Here is a 21,562-nt window from a genome sequence, read left to right as displayed (position 1 = left end):
AGTAAAGACATAGGTGCATATATTTTTCTTTCACTTTAAATAAGGACAGGAAAGATGTAAGAGAGAAATAATCAATTCCTATAAATTAAATTATTATTATTACATAAAGTGTCATTTGTTTTATATGAAGTGCATCATTCCTTACATTACACATTATTCATCACTGCACACTACGAAACTACATGTGTCTCTCTTGAATTTCGTTCTTCATAGCTAGAATGAAATTAAAACTCTCAGACAATGGTGGCTCCTCTTCTTACTCCGAATATCACCCACCACCCACCACCACCACCACCACCATGAAGAAGAAGATCATCTTCCTCTCACTTCTCACCATCGTCTTAATCTCAGCTTCCGCAGCCTCCGCTGTTCTCATCCTCTCCGTACACTTTCGACCTTCTGACAATGGCCAAAATGCCCCCACCCGACTCAGCAAACCCACCCAAGCCATCTCTATAACCTGCAACAAAACGCGATTCCCTTCTCTATGCACAAACTATCTACTCCAGTTCCCTGCTTCCAAAACGGCGTCGGAGAAAGACCTCATTCACATTTCAATCAACATCACCCTGCAACACCTCACCAAGGCTCTCTACTCCTCCGTCTCCCTCTCCGATTCTATCTCCACCGTCTCCCCTCGCGTCCAAGCCGCTTACGACGACTGCCTTGAGCTCCTTCATGACTCCATCGACGCCCTCTCCCGCTCTCTTATCTCCGTCGCTCCGCCCTCCTCCTCCGTCTCCGGCGACATCAGGCCTCTAGGCTCCTACGATGATGTGCTGACGTGGCTGAGCGCCGCACTCACCAATGAGGTGACTTTTTCAGATTGAAATTAGTTACTTGCAAAATAAGTTAAACAATTGGTCGAGGTTTGAGACGCATTAAATTTTGTTGACGCTCTCATTTTCAGATTTTATTTTTCCTAACTATTTTCTCTTATTGGTCCCTATCATGTTTTTTGAAAACTAGGACACATGTGCGGAGGGCTTCGCCGACACTAACGGCGGCATTACGGACCAGATGGCGAACAATCTGAGGGACTTATCGGAGCTCTTGAGTAACTGTTTGGCGATATTTTCCTCTATCGGTGCTGGTGATGATTTCTCAGGAGTGCCGATACAGAACAAGAGAAGATTGATGACAATGCGAGAAGATAATTTCCCGAGATGGTTGAAAACACGAGATAGGAGATTGTTGAGCTTACCCGTAAATGAGATACAACCTGATGTTATCGTTTCTAAAGATGGTAATGGAGTGGTGAAGAAAATCTCTGAAGCAATTAAGAAAGCACCAGAGTATAGTAGCCGGAGATTCATTATCTACGTAAGGGCAGGAAGGTAAAATCATTCATATCACATCATTCTCTCATCCACTACTCATGTAAGAACGTCTTACAATGTTTTGATGATCCTAACATATTTACTACCTCTGTAGTATTTATAGCTCTATTATATTATCTGTTTTTTTATTGAGACAGATTAATTAATCATAAATGAGAGAAAAACAATATTATATTTTTTAAATTAAAAAATAAATTTCCTTTATATATAAATTTAATTGGATATATAGTGTAATGATGATCACAAGAGATATTAAAAGTGAACACAAACTTTAATTTTTAAAAAATTATTGTACTGAAAAATAAAAAATTTAAATTAGTATTAAAAATCATAAATATGAATTAAAATAGTTTTTTTATTAGTAATCATAAAAAATATTAAAATAAATAAATTTGACTCATATTTAAAAAAAATTGAGCTTTTCGATTTTTTATAGATAAATGAGTATTTATTTGTCCTATTAATAAGAAAGGACACGAGCTTCCTACTTTTGTGTCGGTTAAGTTTGTGAAGGTGAACTGAGAGTAATTGCTTCTTTGACATGTTGGATGAAGAGTTCTGGCTCCTCTCCATGCTGGATGGTGATATGTTTTCTTCGATCATATCTCTAGCTACATTCCTGATTAATCACAATAAAATAAAATTAATAAAATTATGAATATTTAATTTATTTAATTGATGTGATATAATAGGATTAATCTGTAACAAGATTTGGGACAGAGTTTGGGACAACAAATCTTTGTTTTCCATATGTCCCGCCCTGTTAGCAACGGTAATCAGGTGACTGACATATTGTGATGATGACAACGAAATTTTCTTTTTTCATCCACAGTATAACCCTCTATCCTCATTAATGTTGACATTAAAAATCTTTACCATCTTCATAGATCCATATAAACAAAATTGGTTTGACTAATTTTATTAAAATAATTTGCTTGCTTGGGTGAAGAGCCACATGTGCATAATGTGATTGGTATATTATCAATTATTTAATTATATTTTTTAAAAGTTAATAATAATTAAATATAAATGATAGATAATAAATAAAAGACACCACCATTTGTTGATACAATTTCCATTCCAGGTACGAAGAGAACAATTTAAAGGTGGGGAGAAAGAAAACCAATCTTATGTTGATAGGTGATGGGAAGGGCAAGACGGTCATCACAGGCCGTAAAAACTTTCTGAATGGCACTACCACATTTCGCACCGCATCATTCGGTAAAATTCCTTTAACCTTCGTGATTATTAATTATTCTAATTTTAATTATCTATCTGTCACAATAATTTCGACCTTTATTTTATATATTAAAAAATAATATGATAAATGAAAAAAGTAAAAATAATAAAATGAAAGGTGCAGATTAAAAAAAACAAGAACTGATGAGCCTTATTCTTGTAATTCCTAATCCTAACATGAGTTAGTACACTATAAGAATAACATGACCTGATTCTAGGTTGTCATATTTTAAGACTCCTTGCTGTGTGGTCTACAACAAATTGGCAATAATAAGAATACACTCCAAACTTCGTGTGCATGCATTATTATTCCAACATGCAATGCCATATTAGTGTGCATGCATTACTATTCCCGTAATAATGTGTTTTGCATCCTCTTTAATTCCAATCCAAACTTTCTAAATCACAAAAGTTAAAAGCACCAGATAAACTTTCTAACCAAGTGAAGTTGTGGCATAGTGAGGTGACAAGTTAATTAAAGTTCAAAACATTGCATTTATTAACTTCAGATCTTCTTTAGTCTAAAGTAACCTGGCTCAACATATCTAGCTACGTGTATGTGTTATGTTAAATTATAATCAAGCGTACCACTGAAGCATTCTCACGCACTGTATGCATCAAAGCAAACAATCAACACTTGTTGACTTTTGATTATCATCATACAAATACAATATTCATAGACATTCATCTTCATCTCTAACATTGTGCATTAATTCATCTTACCTAAGTTATTGTTAGTGGGCCTTGCATTATTTGCCAATTTGGTCAATAATTTTCATTCTCCTCTACATTGACAAAAAATTCCTAGAGATTGTTAATAACAATTCTATGTCACATACTTTTACCTCATACTTTACATTGAATCGTGTCCTACAGCTGCTAGTGGTGCTGGTTTTATAGCAAGAGACATAACATTCGAGAATTACGCCGGACCTGATAAGCACCAAGCAGTGGCCCTTCGTGTTGGATCCGACCACTCGGTGATCTATCGATGTAGCATCATCGGTTATCAAGACACATGCTATGTACATTCTAACCGTCAATTCTTCCGCGAATGTGACATATATGGCACAATTGATTTCATATTCGGCAACGCTGCAGTGGTTTTCCAAAATTGCAGCCTCAATGCTCGCAAGCCCATGGCCCAACAGAAAAACAGTATCACGGCCCAAAATAGAAAGGACCCTAACCAAAACACTGGCATTTCAATCCATGACTGCCAAATTCGACCCACACCAGATTTGGAAGCAGTCAAGGGTAAATACCAAACGTATTTGGGTCGACCATGGAAACTACACTCGAGAACTGTATACATGATGTCATATATGGATGATCACATACATCAATGTGGATGGTTGGAGTGGAATAAAACATTTGCCTTAAACACATTGTATTATGGTGAGTACATGAATTATGGGCCGGGTGCAGCAATTGGGCAACGGGTTCAATGGCCCGGGTATCGGGTTATCACGTCGACCGTCGAAGCCAGCAGGTTTACGGTGGGCCAGTTCATATCGGGCTCAACATGGTTGCCCTCTACTGGAGTTTCATTCATGGTTGGGCTATCCAGTTGAACTTATCAGCCCAAAACCTGAATTTCACTGCAAATATAAAATTATAGACAAGTTTTCAATCTTCCTCCACGATAAAAAATCGGACTCAGTTAGTCATAGGCTTGTTATAGTTTATAGTTAATTTTTTTGTAATTTGTAAATCTAAGATAATATATTTATTTGTTATAATGCTTTTTTTCTTACCTCAATCACGAGGGTGAATAAAAATATAAAGTGCAAACAGCTTTCTATAAAATATGGGGCTCTTATATGTAATTAGTCAAAGTCAAAGATGTTACACTTAAGTAGTTGATAAGAAAGGTTTAATGGTGGCCAAATTTAGATCTAAACCATATTTAGTTGTTTGATTAATTAATGATAGAATCCAGATTTGATTGTTTGATTAATTAATGGTAGAATCAATATTCAATTGAACTATACTTATGGTTAAGAAAGTGAGAGAATCTATTTCCTAGTAAATTACCCTCATACTACAGACAGTAGCTATTCAGAGGAGGCAAATATAATTACAACCAACTAATTTTTTTAAATAAAGAGGTTATGAATAAAATTAATCTAAACTTGAGAGAGTGTAATATACTCAACTGTAATATACTCAACAATTTATTAGGAAATAATATACATAAAACTTTTGTTTACTTAAATACATTATTTTTCCTTTGGAGAAAAACATCATTTTCAAATGTAACATTAAGTTTTGGTTGCTTAATAAGAAGAGAAAAATATGTATTCACATATAGTGGAAGAGATTTTTACATCGTTAAATATATCATTCATAATTTATTATCATTGACTCTTAAATAAAAGTAATACAAATTAATGACAGATGATGTATCGACTGTGTATAAATCTTTGTAATAACAATACTTAGATTTTACACTCTAATAAGTAGACCAAATGTTTAGCGCGTAACATCTATTTATGCACAGTATAAATATGTATACACATTCAGTGTATCATCCAACTTTTATTTGGATTTTTTTTTGAAGAGTCAACAATGATTGAAAATAAATAGTGGATGATACATGATAATGTAAAAATCTGTTCCACCATTTCTCCATATATAATGTGTAGTCAAGTCATTAACTTTTATGAGTGTTAAAAAACCTAATTTTTATACATATCTTACACATTCTCCATATATATAATGTGTAGAAATAAGTGTGGTTTTTTAAATAAAAAATGTGATAAATGTAATTAAGTTAAACAAAATATGATATATTGTAGAAACAATATTAAATAACATTCGAGTTAATACATTTTCATTATTTTTTGTTCGTTGGAGTATAGTATAAGAGTGATTTAAATATGTCCTTAGAATTATTTATGCATCTTATATTGAACCAAAAATAATGAAAATATATTCACTTGTATACTATTTGGGCATGTCTCCACAATATATCATATTTTGTTTAACTTAATTACACTTATCATCATTTTTGTTTAAAAAATTATACTCATTTATGATGCAGATGTAGTCAGTATAATGTATGGATAAAAATCAGGTGTTTTTTGTAAGTACAAAAAATGGAGAGATGATCTATGTAATTTCACTAAAACTCAATGTATCAATATTATACTTTATAATGTAAAGATAAACAACTTTAGCTTTAAATGTGTACGTTGGTTTATTAGGGTACTTAACTGGAAACTTCCGTAGAGAATGCATGACAAGCCATTTATTAACGTGGACACCAGATAGGACATATCACATGTAATGTTCTCATCATAAGCTATATAATTATTAATGTTCATAGTTTCCCAGTCCTATCCACATTATGTTGGGTTTGGTTTAAAATTTTCTTGTCGAGTAATAACTTTCTTGCAAGGAGACAAACAATGTGAGAAGGTTAAGCAATCTCAACTGTAGGAAAACGTTGTCATAAAGGATACCTCAGTTGTTAATTTATTACGCATATATTTTTGAAGTCAATCATTGATCTAGAAAATTGGTGATGATAGAACTTCACCAGTGTTATCTATTAACATAAGTTTACTCATTTTTTGTTGTTCCAAATTTTATAAGTAGGTTTTGGAAAAACTTTATCATAATGGGTCTTCTCAACTCCTATTGGATTTTTTGGTATCCCTAATAATGACCTAAACTTTTTCGAAGTATGTGATTACCATCTCAACAAATATTGCTCACAAGAATTGAACATTTGACCTATTTGTAGATTAAATATGGTCTTACACCACTCGACAAAGTCTTGTTGGTCAACTCTTATATGATTAATCAGATTTCTTATACAAATCAAAAAAGCAAAATAAATAAAAAAACCAGAACCTTGACAGGGATAGGAAATGAAAATCCAAAATGCAACCAAAGTAGATACTTGTCTCATTTGAGTTATAAGTCATGGTTATAATGTAAAACTTATGTTGAAATATATTATGTAAGCAATTAACCGGTATTAGAAACTTCATATTCTAGCTATAAACTACTGGGAGAAAGTTCCATTGGAATGAACATGTTTGCAGGGCGAGAAAGCCAGATTTATCCACTCTTTTGGATCATGGTGGGTTGAGATTTATATTTCTATCTTATAAAATCAATTTTAAATGAGTTGAACTAAAATTCTTAAGTTTGGCTCCCAGTTTTTCACCATTTATTGAGATTAATTTATATATTGAGTCCTTCACTTAACATTCCAATTTTCCATACAAGGTAATACAAACCCTCTGTTTTCATTCCTTCAAAATTTGTTTATTCACCAAGTTCCATTATTTCCAAGCATAGATAAGGAAGTTGCAGCATTTCCCTGCTCCATTCAGAACCTCAATACTAACACAACATGAACTGAACATGGAAAAATTTACAAGCCAAAGTACAACTTATATATATTCACTATTTTATTCGCTCAATAAGAACATATTAGAGGGATGATATTGCACATTACCTCCATAAAAGATATTGCACAGTACCTCAAACACTCCATATATGGATATATTCCATAATTCAGAGATGTAAAAAACACATAAAAGTCAATATTACAATACAAGCATGCGTGCTTGATTGGTGGTAGGATTGAAGTTCTAACCGTAGTTCACTCCACTTTGGAGTTTAAAGACGATTCTTGCCATTACTTATCACTATCTTATATCAACAGTAGTAGTAGTAGCAGTCGTTTTATTAATAGGTACGTAAACTAGTGTAATCAGTCATGGGTATAGCTCTTCTAAGTGATTATCCATGATCACTGAAACAAGATCAAGAAATTCAGCTTCACTTGTTCCGGGAAGTGCAGTTTCCTCTGCTTCCTGAATAATCTGCTCAATGACAGATTTTTTCTTCAGTGTTTCTCTACACATGACGCTTCCCATGTTGAAAGGAGTGAGTCCTCGCTCTGCACCTTTCTTAAGTAGCATGGTTGATATACGGAGGATGCGAGCACATTTGGGAGGAAGATCCCACCCAAGAAACTTCAAAAGCTTAATGTCTTCTTCAGCATTCAGAGATTTTATGTAGTCAATGGTGTCCGGGGAGTATGGTTCCTTAGCTTGTGGCCAGTATAACCAGTCAAAAGTGCAGTCTTCAAACTGCAAAGGGGGTAAAAAACCAACATGAGCTTGCGGCCAGTATAACTATTAACTAGTCAGTAACATAATACATAAGCAAATATTTAAAAGCCAACATGAATGGGAGAAAACCCTGGCAAAATAAAAAGAAAACCATTTAAAAGCCAACATGGAACAAACAGGAAAAGAAGAAAACCATTTGCAAAGCAGCTCAAATATGACAGGACAACAACAAAGTTAATAAGCCACAATCTTTATAAACAGATACTTATACATTTAGCCAGGATTGCAAAAAATTGAACAAAGGGAATAGAGACAGTGCAAATATCATAGAAACTAACTTGAGATTGCTGAAAGGGTTTTGAATTATGAATGATAGACATTGGCATTGCTGATTTTTTTTTTAATATTTTTGAGAAACTAGAAAAGTTCTACAGGGGGCAAGTGAGGTTATGGTCTGCATATAAAGTCATAATATATAATAGAAACTAATAACCCAGCCTTTCCGCTTGCAGGAGTAAAGTTGTGTACATCTACTCTGCCCAACCCTCACTAAGTGGGAGCCTTGTGCATTGAGATGCCATTTTTTAACTACTAACCAAAAAATCAGAAGGTATGTTGAAGTACAGTGATAAACGAAGTGTCAACAAGCTACATTTCATGCAGTATAGCAAGAAACTTCAAAAGATTATGTAGAGGTGTACAGGATATAACAAAAATCTGACAACTAAATTAACAGAGAGAAAAGTGGCAAATAAAAAGCAGAAAATTGCATTTAGAATTTTACAGCATTTTTGCAACAACTCTGAAATAGACAAGCATAAGAAAATGGAATTAATGAAGACACAACACAGTTCCCTATAAACAGAACAAATAAGTTTAGTGCCAAAAGACTTACGCTCTCAGGCAAGCAATAGCCATGATCAATTGGAATAAGCACAGTTCGACCATCTACACCATCCTTGGCAACCAAAATGTTACCAGCATGCCTATCTGCATTTGCCAACCTCATATCTAGCACAGAGATCTTGTGTACCTCTTCCACTGGAAATGCACCAGGGCCCATATCTTCACAACTTCCAATATTCCTCATAAACATCTGAAGTGATCCTATTTTAACATTACCAGAAACATTTTTATAACCACCAGGATGATGGAACCCTTCATGCAAGCATTTGACCATGACGGTAGGCGGGACTCCAGCAAAACCCTGCAACTCTTTGTCATGACATAAGCGAGGTCCTTTCCTAGGATGGTCCAAAATGTAAGCTGCAACTTCTCTCAATGCACCTTGCCCTACTCGTGTACCTTTCTTTAATCCTTCACCATCCACAGAGACAGGTAAGCCTCGAGGATTATTAATAGCCATTGGCTCCTCATCAATAGGCTTGAAAACAGAAACATACTTTAAGCCTGATGAATCTTGCATGAGGTAAGCTCCTCCGGATCCCTCCGTAGATTGAATTGGTTTACTGCCTTTTACTAACCCCTCAGAGGTAATCTTAATTAGCTCCTGGATCACTGGTGGAATTTTGATATTGGAATTCACAATAATTGGTTCCAAAAGAAAATCTCCTGTCAATTGGTTCCTCTGTGGGACCTTATTTGTTATGGACACTGACCCTAACTGGTCTGCGCCTAAGTTGGTCACCATATTGTCTGTGCATGATGCCTCAATTGACAATTCAAAATCCTTCTCAACTGGTTTAGTCCTTACCTTGGCATCTAAGATCCTGACCAAAAGATGAATTACAGCATCATTGTGCTTACAGATATCCCCAATGAGCCTCTGGTCTTCAAGTGCCTTACCATCACATGTTAATTCCTGATCCTTGAGATCCACGAACCCTTTCGATTTACTTGCAATTTTCTGCTTCACATAACCCACATTCCTAGTTTTCTCAACATAAAATCCAAACTCTTTTCCACCTACAGTCGTAACCGTGATAGCTTGAAGATCAGAAAGCCTTAGCACCAGGTGCAACACATTCCCATCAGCAACACCATAATCGCGGATACAAGATTTGTTGCGAGCCAACTCCTTCCCTTCAAAAACTAGTTTCTGTTTCTTTACAAAAAATCCTTTGAAGGATTGAATCCTCAGCTTCACTGAAGCAATTGAATCTGTATCCTTAATATGCATGGGAATCACAGATCCACCAACAGTTAGGTAAATCAAAATTGAGTCCCTTAAATGAGGACTAAAACAGTCTGGGTTAAAAGATTCTTCATGCACTGGACGAAGTACCACGCATGCCATTCTCAACTTACAGGTTCAAAATCTTGCTGGCTAAAAAAACAAGCTATGAACCTTTCAACAAACAGTGAAACTAAGATGGCCTCATCAGAGATGCTATGGAATCACAAAAGGAGCAACCTAAATGTTTCTTGCCTCTCTTCTCTAATCGTTTGGCTTCTACAAAGATCAGTCGATCAGATGTCTCATTGAATTGATAGTATCGTATTTTCATATCAGCAACATTTAAGCTATTTTATGGGAAATTTTGTACAGGACAAAAAGGAAAAACGGGATGCCCTGCCAATTGAAGTTCAGTAACCCTACAAAAAGGAAGAAAAATTTCAGTCACATAATAAGGAATTCAATTAAAGACAAGAATACACATATGGGATTGGGGAGTGATCCTTTGATGCCAGTATAAGTCAATATAAGAACTTCCTAGATACACGACGTAATATAAACTTCTAAAATGTAGGAAAGTAATAACTACATGATTATATTTTTATAGATGTTCAAAATTTCCAAATTTTGAGCTAATTGATTTAGATGATACTATGTTAGATAGTATAGATCCGCTAAAATTAAATTCCATATAGTTTTTTTGGGTGATTTAAGACTATCAAATACTAATATGCATATAATAATACACATGCTGTATGGATTCACTCAAATATTGTTACAACAATAAGAATCTGTATATTGGAAAATGCCTGGTTCAATTTCACGTGAAAGAGGAAACATTCAATCAGATTCAATTATCACAAATTAGTAATTATCCTTTTTTTAGGTTATTACATCAAAAGAGTAAAGTTGGAAGAGTCAAACACAGATATATCAAATTTCCATACATGTTCAAAGAATAAAAAGTAACAATTATAAAAAATAATCAAAACCAAATCCAATTTCTAATTACACATAAAAGAAAGAATCATTTCAATAACAATTATAAAAAATAAACAGAAAATTAAAATGAAGATCAAGCTTACAGAGTGTGAAGAAGGTTAGGTAGTGTGTCGATTTAAAGAGAAAGTTGAGGAATCAATCGGCATTGTACGAATCGTTATGAATCATTGTTCCCGGAATCGGAGAAACTTATATTCCGGGAAAATTGACTCACTGAGTCACAGTACCGAGTTGTTAGTTAGAGAGAGAACAGAATTGTGAAAAATAAGACAAAGTGATTGTTACGAATGAATGGAGTATTGGTGCTATTTATAGTAGCGAACTCAATGTCTTGTCATCGAAGTTAAACACTCCATCCCTTTTTTTTGTAAGAGCTTTTTTGGTATATTATTATATTATTGAATTTTAATTATAAAATATATATGTATTAAAAGTGTGTGAGTTTTTATATATTATCATGTATCACCTATCATTCATGTTTTATTATTATTGACTTTTTAAAAATAAAATAAAAAGAGAGAAAAATTTATGCAATAACAATATAAGAGTTTTTTACATTGTCATTATATTTTTTATTATTTAATCATTGTTGACTTTTAAAAAAATAATTCAAATGAAAGAGATAATACACTAAATATATACAAATTTTTATATTATTAATATATAGATATTATATTCAAATAAAAATACAGATGAATACTATATAATATATACTAAATGTCTATAAATTGAATTGTTTTTTTCTTTTGGCTAACCTCTTGAGCACGTAATAGAAAATTGTAAGGCCAAATCAAAGTTTGAGAACCTTCTGTTTCTTTGAGTTTTAGTAATTGATTATATTTTCACGTAACCAAGTAAGAGTTATAATTGATGAAAAAATGTCGATAAGTAAGAATTTGTCCAAAAATTGAAAGAAGCATAATGATAAAGAAAAAGAAATTGACAATAGTAGTAGTGTCATAATTCGAAATCTAAACTATTTCTGAAAATGTTAAGTCATTAACATTAGTCCAGTTTTTAAATAATGAAAAGAGTATATATACAAAATATAAAATTATTTATAAATATTTTTACCATATATATATATAAGAATTTAATATGTATGATTCTGATTTATTAATACAAAAATAATACAAATTAATGATAAATAATATATTAACAAGATTTGACATTGTAATTGCACAAATTTTAAACTGAAATAAACTTGGGTAACAAGTTTGTGCTAACTCAGCAACACATAAACTAAACCAATAGGTGTCAGCCATGTCATGACTATGCGTCATTTACTATGCAATCTTTTAATTTCTTCCTTCTTTTGTGACACTGTGAACGGGCAGCATGTTCAAATATTAGATTAAGAATATAATATATATATATATATACTAAAAGTGTAACTATTTATATACAGTTAGTATACTATTCATCATTCTATTATTACTTTTTAATTTTTTAATTATAATTAAAAAATAAATAATAAATAATATAGTAGTAGTGTAAAAAATTATTAGATCTCATTACATACATATTATTTTTCTCTTAAATGGATTCAGATTATGATAAAGTGACTATAATCTAGTCCATTCCTAGATTACATTACGGAAGGGAACATGTCATTTCTCTTTCCTTTGTTTGACGACGTTTATGCACAACAAAGATATGGCCTCATTTCTTAATAATACAAATCCAAAACTTATGATAACTTTCCAAATCAAATATTAATAATGAATATAACCATTTTGCAGGAAAGTATTTTATGTGGACAAAATTGGGTTCCACGTTTGAAAATTAGTACATGAGGAATTCAAAGGTGCATTTAAAATCGGATAAGAACACATTTAAAAACCATGAGTTACTAAGAAAAGCATTACATGAGTGAGTGTTCTAATAGCATGATATTATTATTATTAATGCGATGGAGATCAACCAAATCCACACCAATCAAAGCAACATGTAATTAAATTTTAGTGGGTCCTTCCATTTTCAAATATTTCATTTATTGTTTTGAAATCTAAGTTATATTCTTGGGACATTAGGAATGACAACAGAATGAATCAGAGCTTAGTTTGTACTTAGTTAACTTTAAACTCAAATAAATCCAAATTTATAGGAGATAAAAATAATGGTGCCATCCTTAATCTCATCGAGTTTTAGGTAAGCTAAACTCTATGGAAAATCCAACCAAAACCTTTACTCTATTGATACAAACAGGAAATTCTACTAGTAAATATAATGTGATTACCTTTGGCATGTATACCATTAATGTGATAACCTTTGGCATCTGTACCGTCTTAAGAAACTCTACAGACAGAAACTTATACAAGTTTTATGTATATATGGCCTACAAACATTAAAATAACATCAATAAAATAACATCAAGGAAATTTAATTATATATATATACACACGAAGGAAATATACAGTTGAAGGAAATAAGTTCAGTAAAATAACATCAATTATTTATATATATATATATATATAGTGTTAAGTTAAGATCTTAGTTCTACCAAACCCGAAAGTTAAAATCGATTAAAACTTGAAACCAATTACATTGACTTTTTCCGTTAAAGTTGAGTTCAAACAAATATCCAGAGATTCGATTTTTATTGCTATCCCTAATAATAATGTTAAATAATGCAAAATAATTACTCTATTTCTTTAAAAGTAGTGTGACTCTTGTCTTAACTTGTTTTACATAAAGTAATATTGTTTTTTTATAACAAATTTGATATGATTTTCAATTTATTTATTCACTTTAACTCATTATTATTTTTCTTTCTCCGGAATAATGAATTGAGTATATAATCATAAATAAGTAATTAATATTGTAATGAAATTTGAAATGAATAGTTAAATAAGAATAAAACTTTGTTGAAAATCTACACCTACAAGAGATTACAGGGAGTAAATATTTCGTTGTAAAATGATATGTTTAATATGTGGAGAACGTTAAACTTATTTTTCCTAATTTCATATTTCTCCTTTCTGTGTTTGTTAAAGAATGTCTTTAGGGTACTCATTAACATAACCCAAATTATGAGTAGTATGATTAATTTTAAAAGTTTATTTAAAGTACTAAAATTGAGTAAAATAATAATTTTATCAACAGCTTTATTAAGGAACCAATGTATCTTGTCCCCTTTTGTACTACTAATTGTATTTTTAAGCATTTTTTGGTAAGGAATTAATCTCTTTCAGGATTCGAAACTGCACCTCTCAACACATGTCACTTCCAAGAATCGTAATTTTAACATTGAAGATCCAATAAAACCTTTAAACTACTAGACCAATGTCTTATTAGTGATAAGTCATTTTCATTGACAAGATTATTAAAACGTGCATTGTATGTATAACTTTATATGTCACCAATCAATTTAATTATAAGAAAAAGATATATACTAATAGTGTAAGAGTTTTTTACACTGTCATTGTATCATCTATTATTTATTTTTAGTCATCATTAACTTTAAAAAAAATAATTCAATTAAATGATTAATAATGCACTACTGTATATATCTTTACACTGAGTCAATTGCACACATTTAATACTCTTTGATTATTGACAAAAAAATATAATATTCTTAAAGGAACCAAGTTGATTAATATTATGTAAGTTAGTCACCAAATAAAAGCTGAATTGAACGGACTTATATAATTTAAAAAATCAACCCGTCATTTTAATCTAATAAAAAAATTATAGTTCTTGTTGAATGAAGATCACATGTCTAAATTGTATCTCATTCTATGCCTCAAATCAATTAGAGTGCTCAATTTTATTACCTTTTGCTTTTAAATTTTGTATATTATTCATAACTTAATTCATGATTGGCTTGAGACAGAGAATAAAACACCCGATACATATCTCATCTTGTTTACAGCCCATAGCAACTACACCAACTCTAAAGATTATAACACCAAACTTCCCTTATCCAATGATATCCACTTTAATTTGATAGTGTATGAAAATTCTAATTAAAATTATTCTTTTTTTACATTAGAATTCATGTGTACATTGTTCCTCTAAAAAGCATGACAAAGGTTCCCATAAAAGCATCAAAGTGCTCCAAGCTTGAAAGATATAAGGTACATACATAATGTATATTTGCAAAAGCTTGGGTCAAGTTAAGTCTCATAGGAAATCTCAATCTACAGCAAAGGGTTAATTCTTGGATCACTACTTATCTGCATGATCTTGGATCACTACTTCATTCACGCATTCTATTCCATTTTCATGATCTATGAATAGTAATACTTGTCCCCAACTTGGTGGAATGAATCACTAAAAATAGCTTAACTTTAATATAATATATAGATAGCTTGATTCATTCTTGAGTCTGATTTTGAACAATAGGGTAAATGTGTAATAAATAGTATCACCATGACTTCAGATTGTTAGACTAATACTCGCTTAAACTTCACTTGATCCTTATCAAAAGTGCTTTTGATTTTGATGGAACAAAACCTTACAAATATAACACAAATGGTGTTAAAACCAATTATATTGTTCCTTGTGAAAGCTAAAGCTGTACCCTCAAAGCTATAACAATTCCTTGTGATTGATGATTACATAAACTTTAAGCAAATGCCCCATAAAAGTTAAATCAATTCCTCTTCTACAATTTTACTTTGTAACCTGGCCCAAAAATTATAACTCCCAACTAGAGAGCTTTTTGGACTAATGAAAATAAAGTTATAAAAATAACTTTTAACCTTCCTATAAGCACTTTTTAACTGGTTTCAGTAACCTTATGAGAAGTAGGTGAAATAAACATATAATAAACTTTTGTAGCTTGTTTAAAAAAGCTTATTGAACAAGCACTTAAATAAGCTATTTTACCTAGACATGTCCTTAGACTACATGATTTGTAAAATATAAGCCAGGAACTGTTTCTTTTACCTTTGAAATGAAATGGACCAAATAGCCAATCGCCCAAGAACCAAAGTAGCTAACCAGTTTAATAGGCATAAAGAAATAAAAACCAAATTTTGGGTAAAGGAACATCAGAAACTACTCTTCCTCTTCAATTGAACACAACCATGAAATATGCATAAGAAAGGTTCTTATCTTACAGATTCCTCTGTATGAAGTCCCATATCCGCTCCTCCATATAAACTCGATCTCTATGGCGTCGCGGCATGTGGCGCTCATCTGGGAAAACAATAAGCTCATAAGGTTTTCCAGCTGCAACAAGTCCATTGATAAGCCTTGCAGTGTGCCTAAAATGCACATTCTCATCAATCATGCCATGCACAAGCAGCAACTTTCCTTTCAACTTGTGCACATGGTTCATAACTGAGCCACTTTCATACCCTGCTTGATTTTCAGATGGCAGTCCCATGTACTTCTCTGTGTAAAACGTGTCGTATCCATCCCACGATGTAACGGGCGCACCGGCCACAGCACACTTGAAGAAATCTGGATATCTTGACAGGGCCATAGCTGAGAGGTACCCACCATAGCTCCACCCATACAACCCAATGTGGCCTGCTTTTGCGAGACCCTTTTTGATAAGCCACTCTGCTCCAGTTACCTGATCATCAGCATCAACTTGACCAAGTTTGTGCTTAAAATGGCTTTCGAACTTCAACCCCCGTCTAGAAGTTCCTCTATTGTCTAACTGTAAACATGAAAAGCAATAATTAACTTGGAGGGAGGAAACTAAAAAACTTGATAGGAAGAGGCAAAGGCAAGATTTTTCGATGCTACTACATGTCATAAAAATGGGCAAAACCTTCCTGATTTTAAATCTCAAAGGACAAGAACCTATCAATTTGGAACATTAGATCACTGCAACAACCACTGAGGCATAAAATGGAAACATCAAATGCAAGGGTAAATATGTTTTCTTAATTGAAAACAAGTCCCTTCACTTTTAGGTCTGTTAACATTTTCCACATATAAATAATAGATGGATTGTCTATAGTTCTATATTAATCATATTACTATCAATCTCTTCAGGCAAACAATTTAATACTTGCAATTTAACCATGTCTAAGTACATCAAGGCTTATAGACTAATAGAAAATTTTGTTTTTATGTACCCATGTCCACCTTCATGTAATTAGTGACAAAAGGCAAGATACATACAAAATTTAAAGTCAAAAAAATAAAAAATAAAAAAGAGGAACATAATAAAGTAAAGTTCAAGAAACTGACCTTCCAAACTAAGATGCCTTGGTTTCTCAAGTATTGCACTCTCAGGTCAACCGTACTAACCCAAGAGTCAGAAACAAGTTGTACACTCGGACCACCATAAACATTGATCATAGATTTATAAGGTGGAGGTCCAAATCTAGAAGCATCAGGCTTATATATAGCTCCATACAATGTAGTGCCATCATTAGCCTGTATTTCAACAATCTCTGGAGGCTCAAGTTGAAGCCTTTTAAATCTTGGAATTGGTAATGACTGCTCGTACAAAGGCGTGATTATTCTTCCATCATCCAAAGAGCAAAGTAACACCCTAGGAGGACAATCAAGGGAATCATGGATATCAACAAAACTTTGCATATGATGATCAAGGACTACAATGTGCTTCCCCTTGCTATGTGTAAGTCTCACAGGGACCTGCAGTGGTTGACTTCCATCGACAAAAAGTTTAGCACAGTATAAATTGGACTCTAGAGGGCCATCTAAGGTTCCAGTAAAATAAACTAGACCCGTCGCCTCATTCACACCAGCGATTTGCTCAACCATCCATTCACCTTCAGTGATGGGACCCAAACAAGTCCCACTTGCATCATGAAGATAAAGATGTCTAAATCCTGTTTTCTCACTAGCCCAGATAAATCCACCCGAAAACTTAGTTAATCCTTTATCCAGAGGGGTGAAACAGTCGTGTAAAGTGATCCAAGTGCTGTTTTCCTCCACCAATATATTTTTCCTTTGGCCTGTTTTAATATCAAACTTAAGGATCTTTATTTTAGTGTGGTGCCTGTTCAAGACCTGCGCAGTAAGAATATTTCCATGCATCCAATTGACCCTTGCCAAATATTCCTCCTCATGGTTTTTCTGTTCCGTACCCCCACAGAGAAGATCCATCCAAGTGACAGAGCCTCCAGCTACCGAAACAACCCCAAGGCGTACTTTAACATTTGAAGCTCCTGCAAAAGGATACGAATGGTCTTCCTGGGCCTCTGAACCAACTGAGCTCTTACCTTGATGCATAATTCTAAAAAGTGGTATTTCAGAAAAATCAACTTCAGTGAAAGCAATATATTTACTGTCAAGTGACCACCAATATCCAGTTTTCCTATCCATTTCCTCCTGCAATTAGAAAATCATGTGTCACCATAAAACTTTAAAGAGAGTTCTTTCTCAGCACTATAAAACTCGAGGAAAATGCCAACCAAGCCAACACTGATATAGTGCAAAAAGGCATCATATCAGAAACTATTTACTGCCCAACTTGTCCAGTCCAAAGTGGAAAGGACTACTCTGTACAAGGAAGACAATGCACCTGCTTTAGTTTAAGGTTACATAAAGAAGATGTTATATTAAATGAAATCTCACCTGTGCTATATATTCGGCAAGCCCATGGATCTGCAATACACAAACACAGTGTTAAAATTTCAAATACTGAGACTATATAAAGCTAAAAAATGACATTTATCTTCCAGAAGCCAAACTGAAAACAGTATGCGATCATATAGAGTTATGAGTGACAAGTACAAGCGAAAAGCCTTTCAGATAGTCAAAAGAAAGATAACACTTTTTGAAGTTCCAAATGTCAAAATTCATATTTTCATAAATTAGAAAAGAAGAAGCATAGGCTTAGCTTAGAATCCTACTAGAGATTGTACCCTAGAAGAGAATCGACACTGAATTTTACTTCCACCTAATCAATGATAAGAAGGATAAAATGACCAAGCTTCCAAATTCAGCAGTCGGATGCTTCATAATAGAAATCAACCACTTATAAAGGAGGTAAAATAGGATATGTGCAGCTAATTTGAAACATACGTATCCTATTTTAGTCAAGAGATTTAAGCTAGAAAGGTCACATTAGCTAGTCAGGTGACTATATAAGATTCATTAACTGCTTTTCATATAATTCAAATGCATATAGTAACTCCAACACAGTAAACACCAACCAATTATTGAACTTACCAAACCATTTTCCTTTGCATCATTTGTCAACTGCTTTGATTCATTACTCAAGAGATTCAGAACATGCAACTCACTGTCTCTTACATAAGCAAGCATCGACCCATCTGGAGACAGATGTGGATCAATAATGGGCGAGCCTGAAATACTTGGAAGCTTGAGTTCTACTTTTGAATTGGAAACATCCTGGATATAAATCTGTCGAGTGGAAAAGGCATTACCCATAACTTTTTTACTACTTAAAGTTATTAAACAATATAAAATACAAAGGCCACATAAAGTTTCATATACACCGAAAGAAAATATATATACTTCAACATAACATTTATATAAAGCCATAAATAATACTGCTATACTAGCATCAGGATAACATAACGCTAAGTCAATATTAAAGACACTGGTGGGATAGAAATCATTACAGGCTTACAGCTAACACAGTGTTGAAAATCAGATACACGGTGCTCGATTTTAAAAGAAATTGAATAAATTAGCAAATAACTACAAGTTGCTTTTCAACTATGTGAGGCAACACTGCAAAAAGACAGACCACCCCTCTACCAAAAGAGAGTAAAAACCAGCATTGAGGCTTCAAATAATGTATTCATATAATAGAACGTCTTAACATTGATAGTTTGTAGCGAGCAACAGTGTTATAAAGGGACAGACATGGAACTTAAAGACAGAACTGACATTCCGTTGGTAGCATGGTGCGAATATTGGTGCAATATGTACCTATGTGTGTGTGTTCTATAGTATTCATACCAGCTTTAAGTACTAAGGTGCAACATATATTTTTAAATCCTATTACCAGTTCTTATATTCTGAACAAAAACATACATTTAAATCAATTAATAAGAAACAAATTGCCAAAATAATGATATTTTTTGCAGGACAAAGGAACTAACCCCAGCTGGCAATGGCACCATGACCACTTTTCTTTTAGAGCTTGTCTTCACCCATTCATACCGTGTCACTCCTAACCCACGCTCCCTCAGCCTCTCTCTCCTCAACTTTTCTTCCGGAGAAATATTACTCTCATCAAGTCCGCCGTCAGGGGGACTGAATAGCAATTCTTGTTTATTGGTCTTCAGATCGAAGGAAAATATCTTCCTGTTTAATGTCTGATCAGGACTGAATAAATAGGAAATTAAAGTATCATCTGGACTGAAAGTTACTGAAGTTGGTGATACATATCCAGGCAATGGGTATTGTACAATCTCTTCAACGGGGAAAAGAATGCTATCATCAATATCTTGCACATTATTAGAGTCTGTCAAAGGCATTTTGAATGGCGGTGATCTTGGACGTTTCAGATTCCTGTTCTCGTTCATCAACTCATAGCATTACACATACAGCAAAGGGTATATGATTGAACTGCAATAAAGCATGAAATATAAGAACATTCCCCTAGGCCAAAAAGCCAAGTATATAACTTTTAGATCAGAGAACAACAACAACATGAATAACATTTGCCCCCAAGTTCAATTGCATTGACAATAAATAGAAAAGAAATTAAAGGAATTCTCAGTGCTTGATTATGAATAAATCCTCTACCTACCATTTAGCATAACTGAATGTGTTTTCTTCAAAGAGCAAAATCATTATAAAAAATAAAAATAAAAATTAATTTCATGAGAACAAACATAATAAAATTTTCAGAAACTATGTCTATATAGTGAAACCTTAAAAGTTTAAGTTCCCTTGAAAGAAGAAAAAAGGGACAAAAAGTTCCCCTTGATAGAAACTGAGTCATAGAATTAAAAGAACTTTTAAGTCTGAGATTCTTCACATATATCAAATCAATGCATCATCAATAAAGAGAGAAGAAAAGCCTTTGACACCAAGCAAGATAGAACATTAAGCAAGTTGGATTAAAATTAAATTAGATTAAAATTCACAAACCCCATTTTTTTTACAAACAGCTTTGTACTGTTGAGCTCACTTACAAACAACAATTCAACAACAACTGAATCCGATCGCAAAAAAGCAACGATTTTTGGATTGATTATCGTTAATTAAAAGAAACCCAAATTCAATATTAAGGATGGTAATAAGAATCTAACCTGGGTATAAGATGGGAAGGATCTGCTATGAAAATGAAGAAATGGTTAATTGGAATTTTGTAGAATGAGATTAAGATATAGAGACATGGTTTGATAGGGAATCGGAATTTATAGAGAGATAGATTGGAATCTATGTGCAAAGTTTAAGAGAGGGAAGAGAAGGAGTTAAGAAAGAGATTGTTATAGATAAGGAGATAAATGATGATCCAAATTGTTAATTGTTTATATTTTTTAGTTGAAAATAAACTTAGATAAGTCATCCTATTAAATGTTTAACATATTTTTTTTAGGACACATGTTTAGATTTTAGTTGTTAAAAAGATAACTTATTTCTTTATATTAGTATATATTTTATTCTTTTTTTATTTCTTACCATTAACCTTTGTATGCAAAAATGATTAGTATAAAGATTTATATTCAATTATTCATCATTTATTTGTATTATTTTCAGAGTAAATAATAATTAAATATAATATTAAATAATATAGTGAAAATATACAAAACTATTATGTTTTCAATTCATGTATATTTTTTAATTGAATATGAAATATATATATATATATATATATATATATATATATA

General features: G+C 32.7%; 3 protein-coding genes across 4 annotated transcripts; 1 reads left to right on the top strand and 2 right to left on the bottom strand.

Annotated features, from left to right (window-relative positions):
• On the top strand, nt 269-4,188 carry LOC109327842 (probable pectinesterase/pectinesterase inhibitor 34). Its single transcript, XM_019561013.1, has 4 exons — nt 269-812; nt 970-1,337; nt 2,425-2,561; nt 3,456-4,188. The coding sequence occupies exons 1-4, from the start codon at nt 300-302 to the stop codon at nt 4,151-4,153; spliced, it is 1,716 nt and encodes a 571-aa protein (XP_019416558.1). The 5' UTR covers nt 269-299; the 3' UTR covers nt 4,154-4,188.
• On the bottom strand, nt 6,969-11,108 carry LOC109328379 (phosphatidylinositol 4-kinase gamma 3-like). Its single transcript, XM_019561820.1, has 3 exons — nt 10,898-11,108; nt 8,571-10,231; nt 6,969-7,693 (listed from the first exon to the last, which is right to left on the bottom strand). Exons 2-3 carry the CDS (start codon nt 9,930-9,932, stop codon nt 7,316-7,318), a joined length of 1,740 nt encoding a protein of 579 aa, XP_019417365.1. The 5' UTR covers nt 9,933-10,231; nt 10,898-11,108; the 3' UTR covers nt 6,969-7,315.
• On the bottom strand, nt 15,673-21,181 carry LOC109328225 (dipeptidyl aminopeptidase 4). Of its 2 annotated transcripts, none has more exons than XM_019561585.1 (6): nt 20,981-21,181; nt 19,823-20,291; nt 18,921-19,115; nt 18,324-18,353; nt 16,968-18,077; nt 15,673-16,428 (listed from the first exon to the last, which is right to left on the bottom strand). In XM_019561585.1, the coding sequence occupies exons 2-6, from the start codon at nt 20,246-20,248 to the stop codon at nt 15,877-15,879; spliced, it is 2,313 nt and encodes a 770-aa protein (XP_019417130.1). In that variant the 5' UTR covers nt 20,249-20,291; nt 20,981-21,181; the 3' UTR covers nt 15,673-15,876. The 2 variants fall into 2 exon arrangements, with proteins under 2 accessions (XP_019417130.1, XP_019417131.1); XM_019561586.1 differs by having other exon boundaries at nt 19,823-20,234.

This window comes from Lupinus angustifolius, chromosome LG15 (genome assembly GCF_001865875.1).
Source record: "Lupinus angustifolius cultivar Tanjil chromosome LG15, LupAngTanjil_v1.0, whole genome shotgun sequence".
NCBI lineage: Eukaryota > Viridiplantae > Streptophyta > Magnoliopsida > Fabales > Fabaceae > Lupinus > Lupinus angustifolius.
Note: the sequence above shows the minus strand (reverse complement) of the source record. Positions and strands in the feature narration are given on the sequence as shown.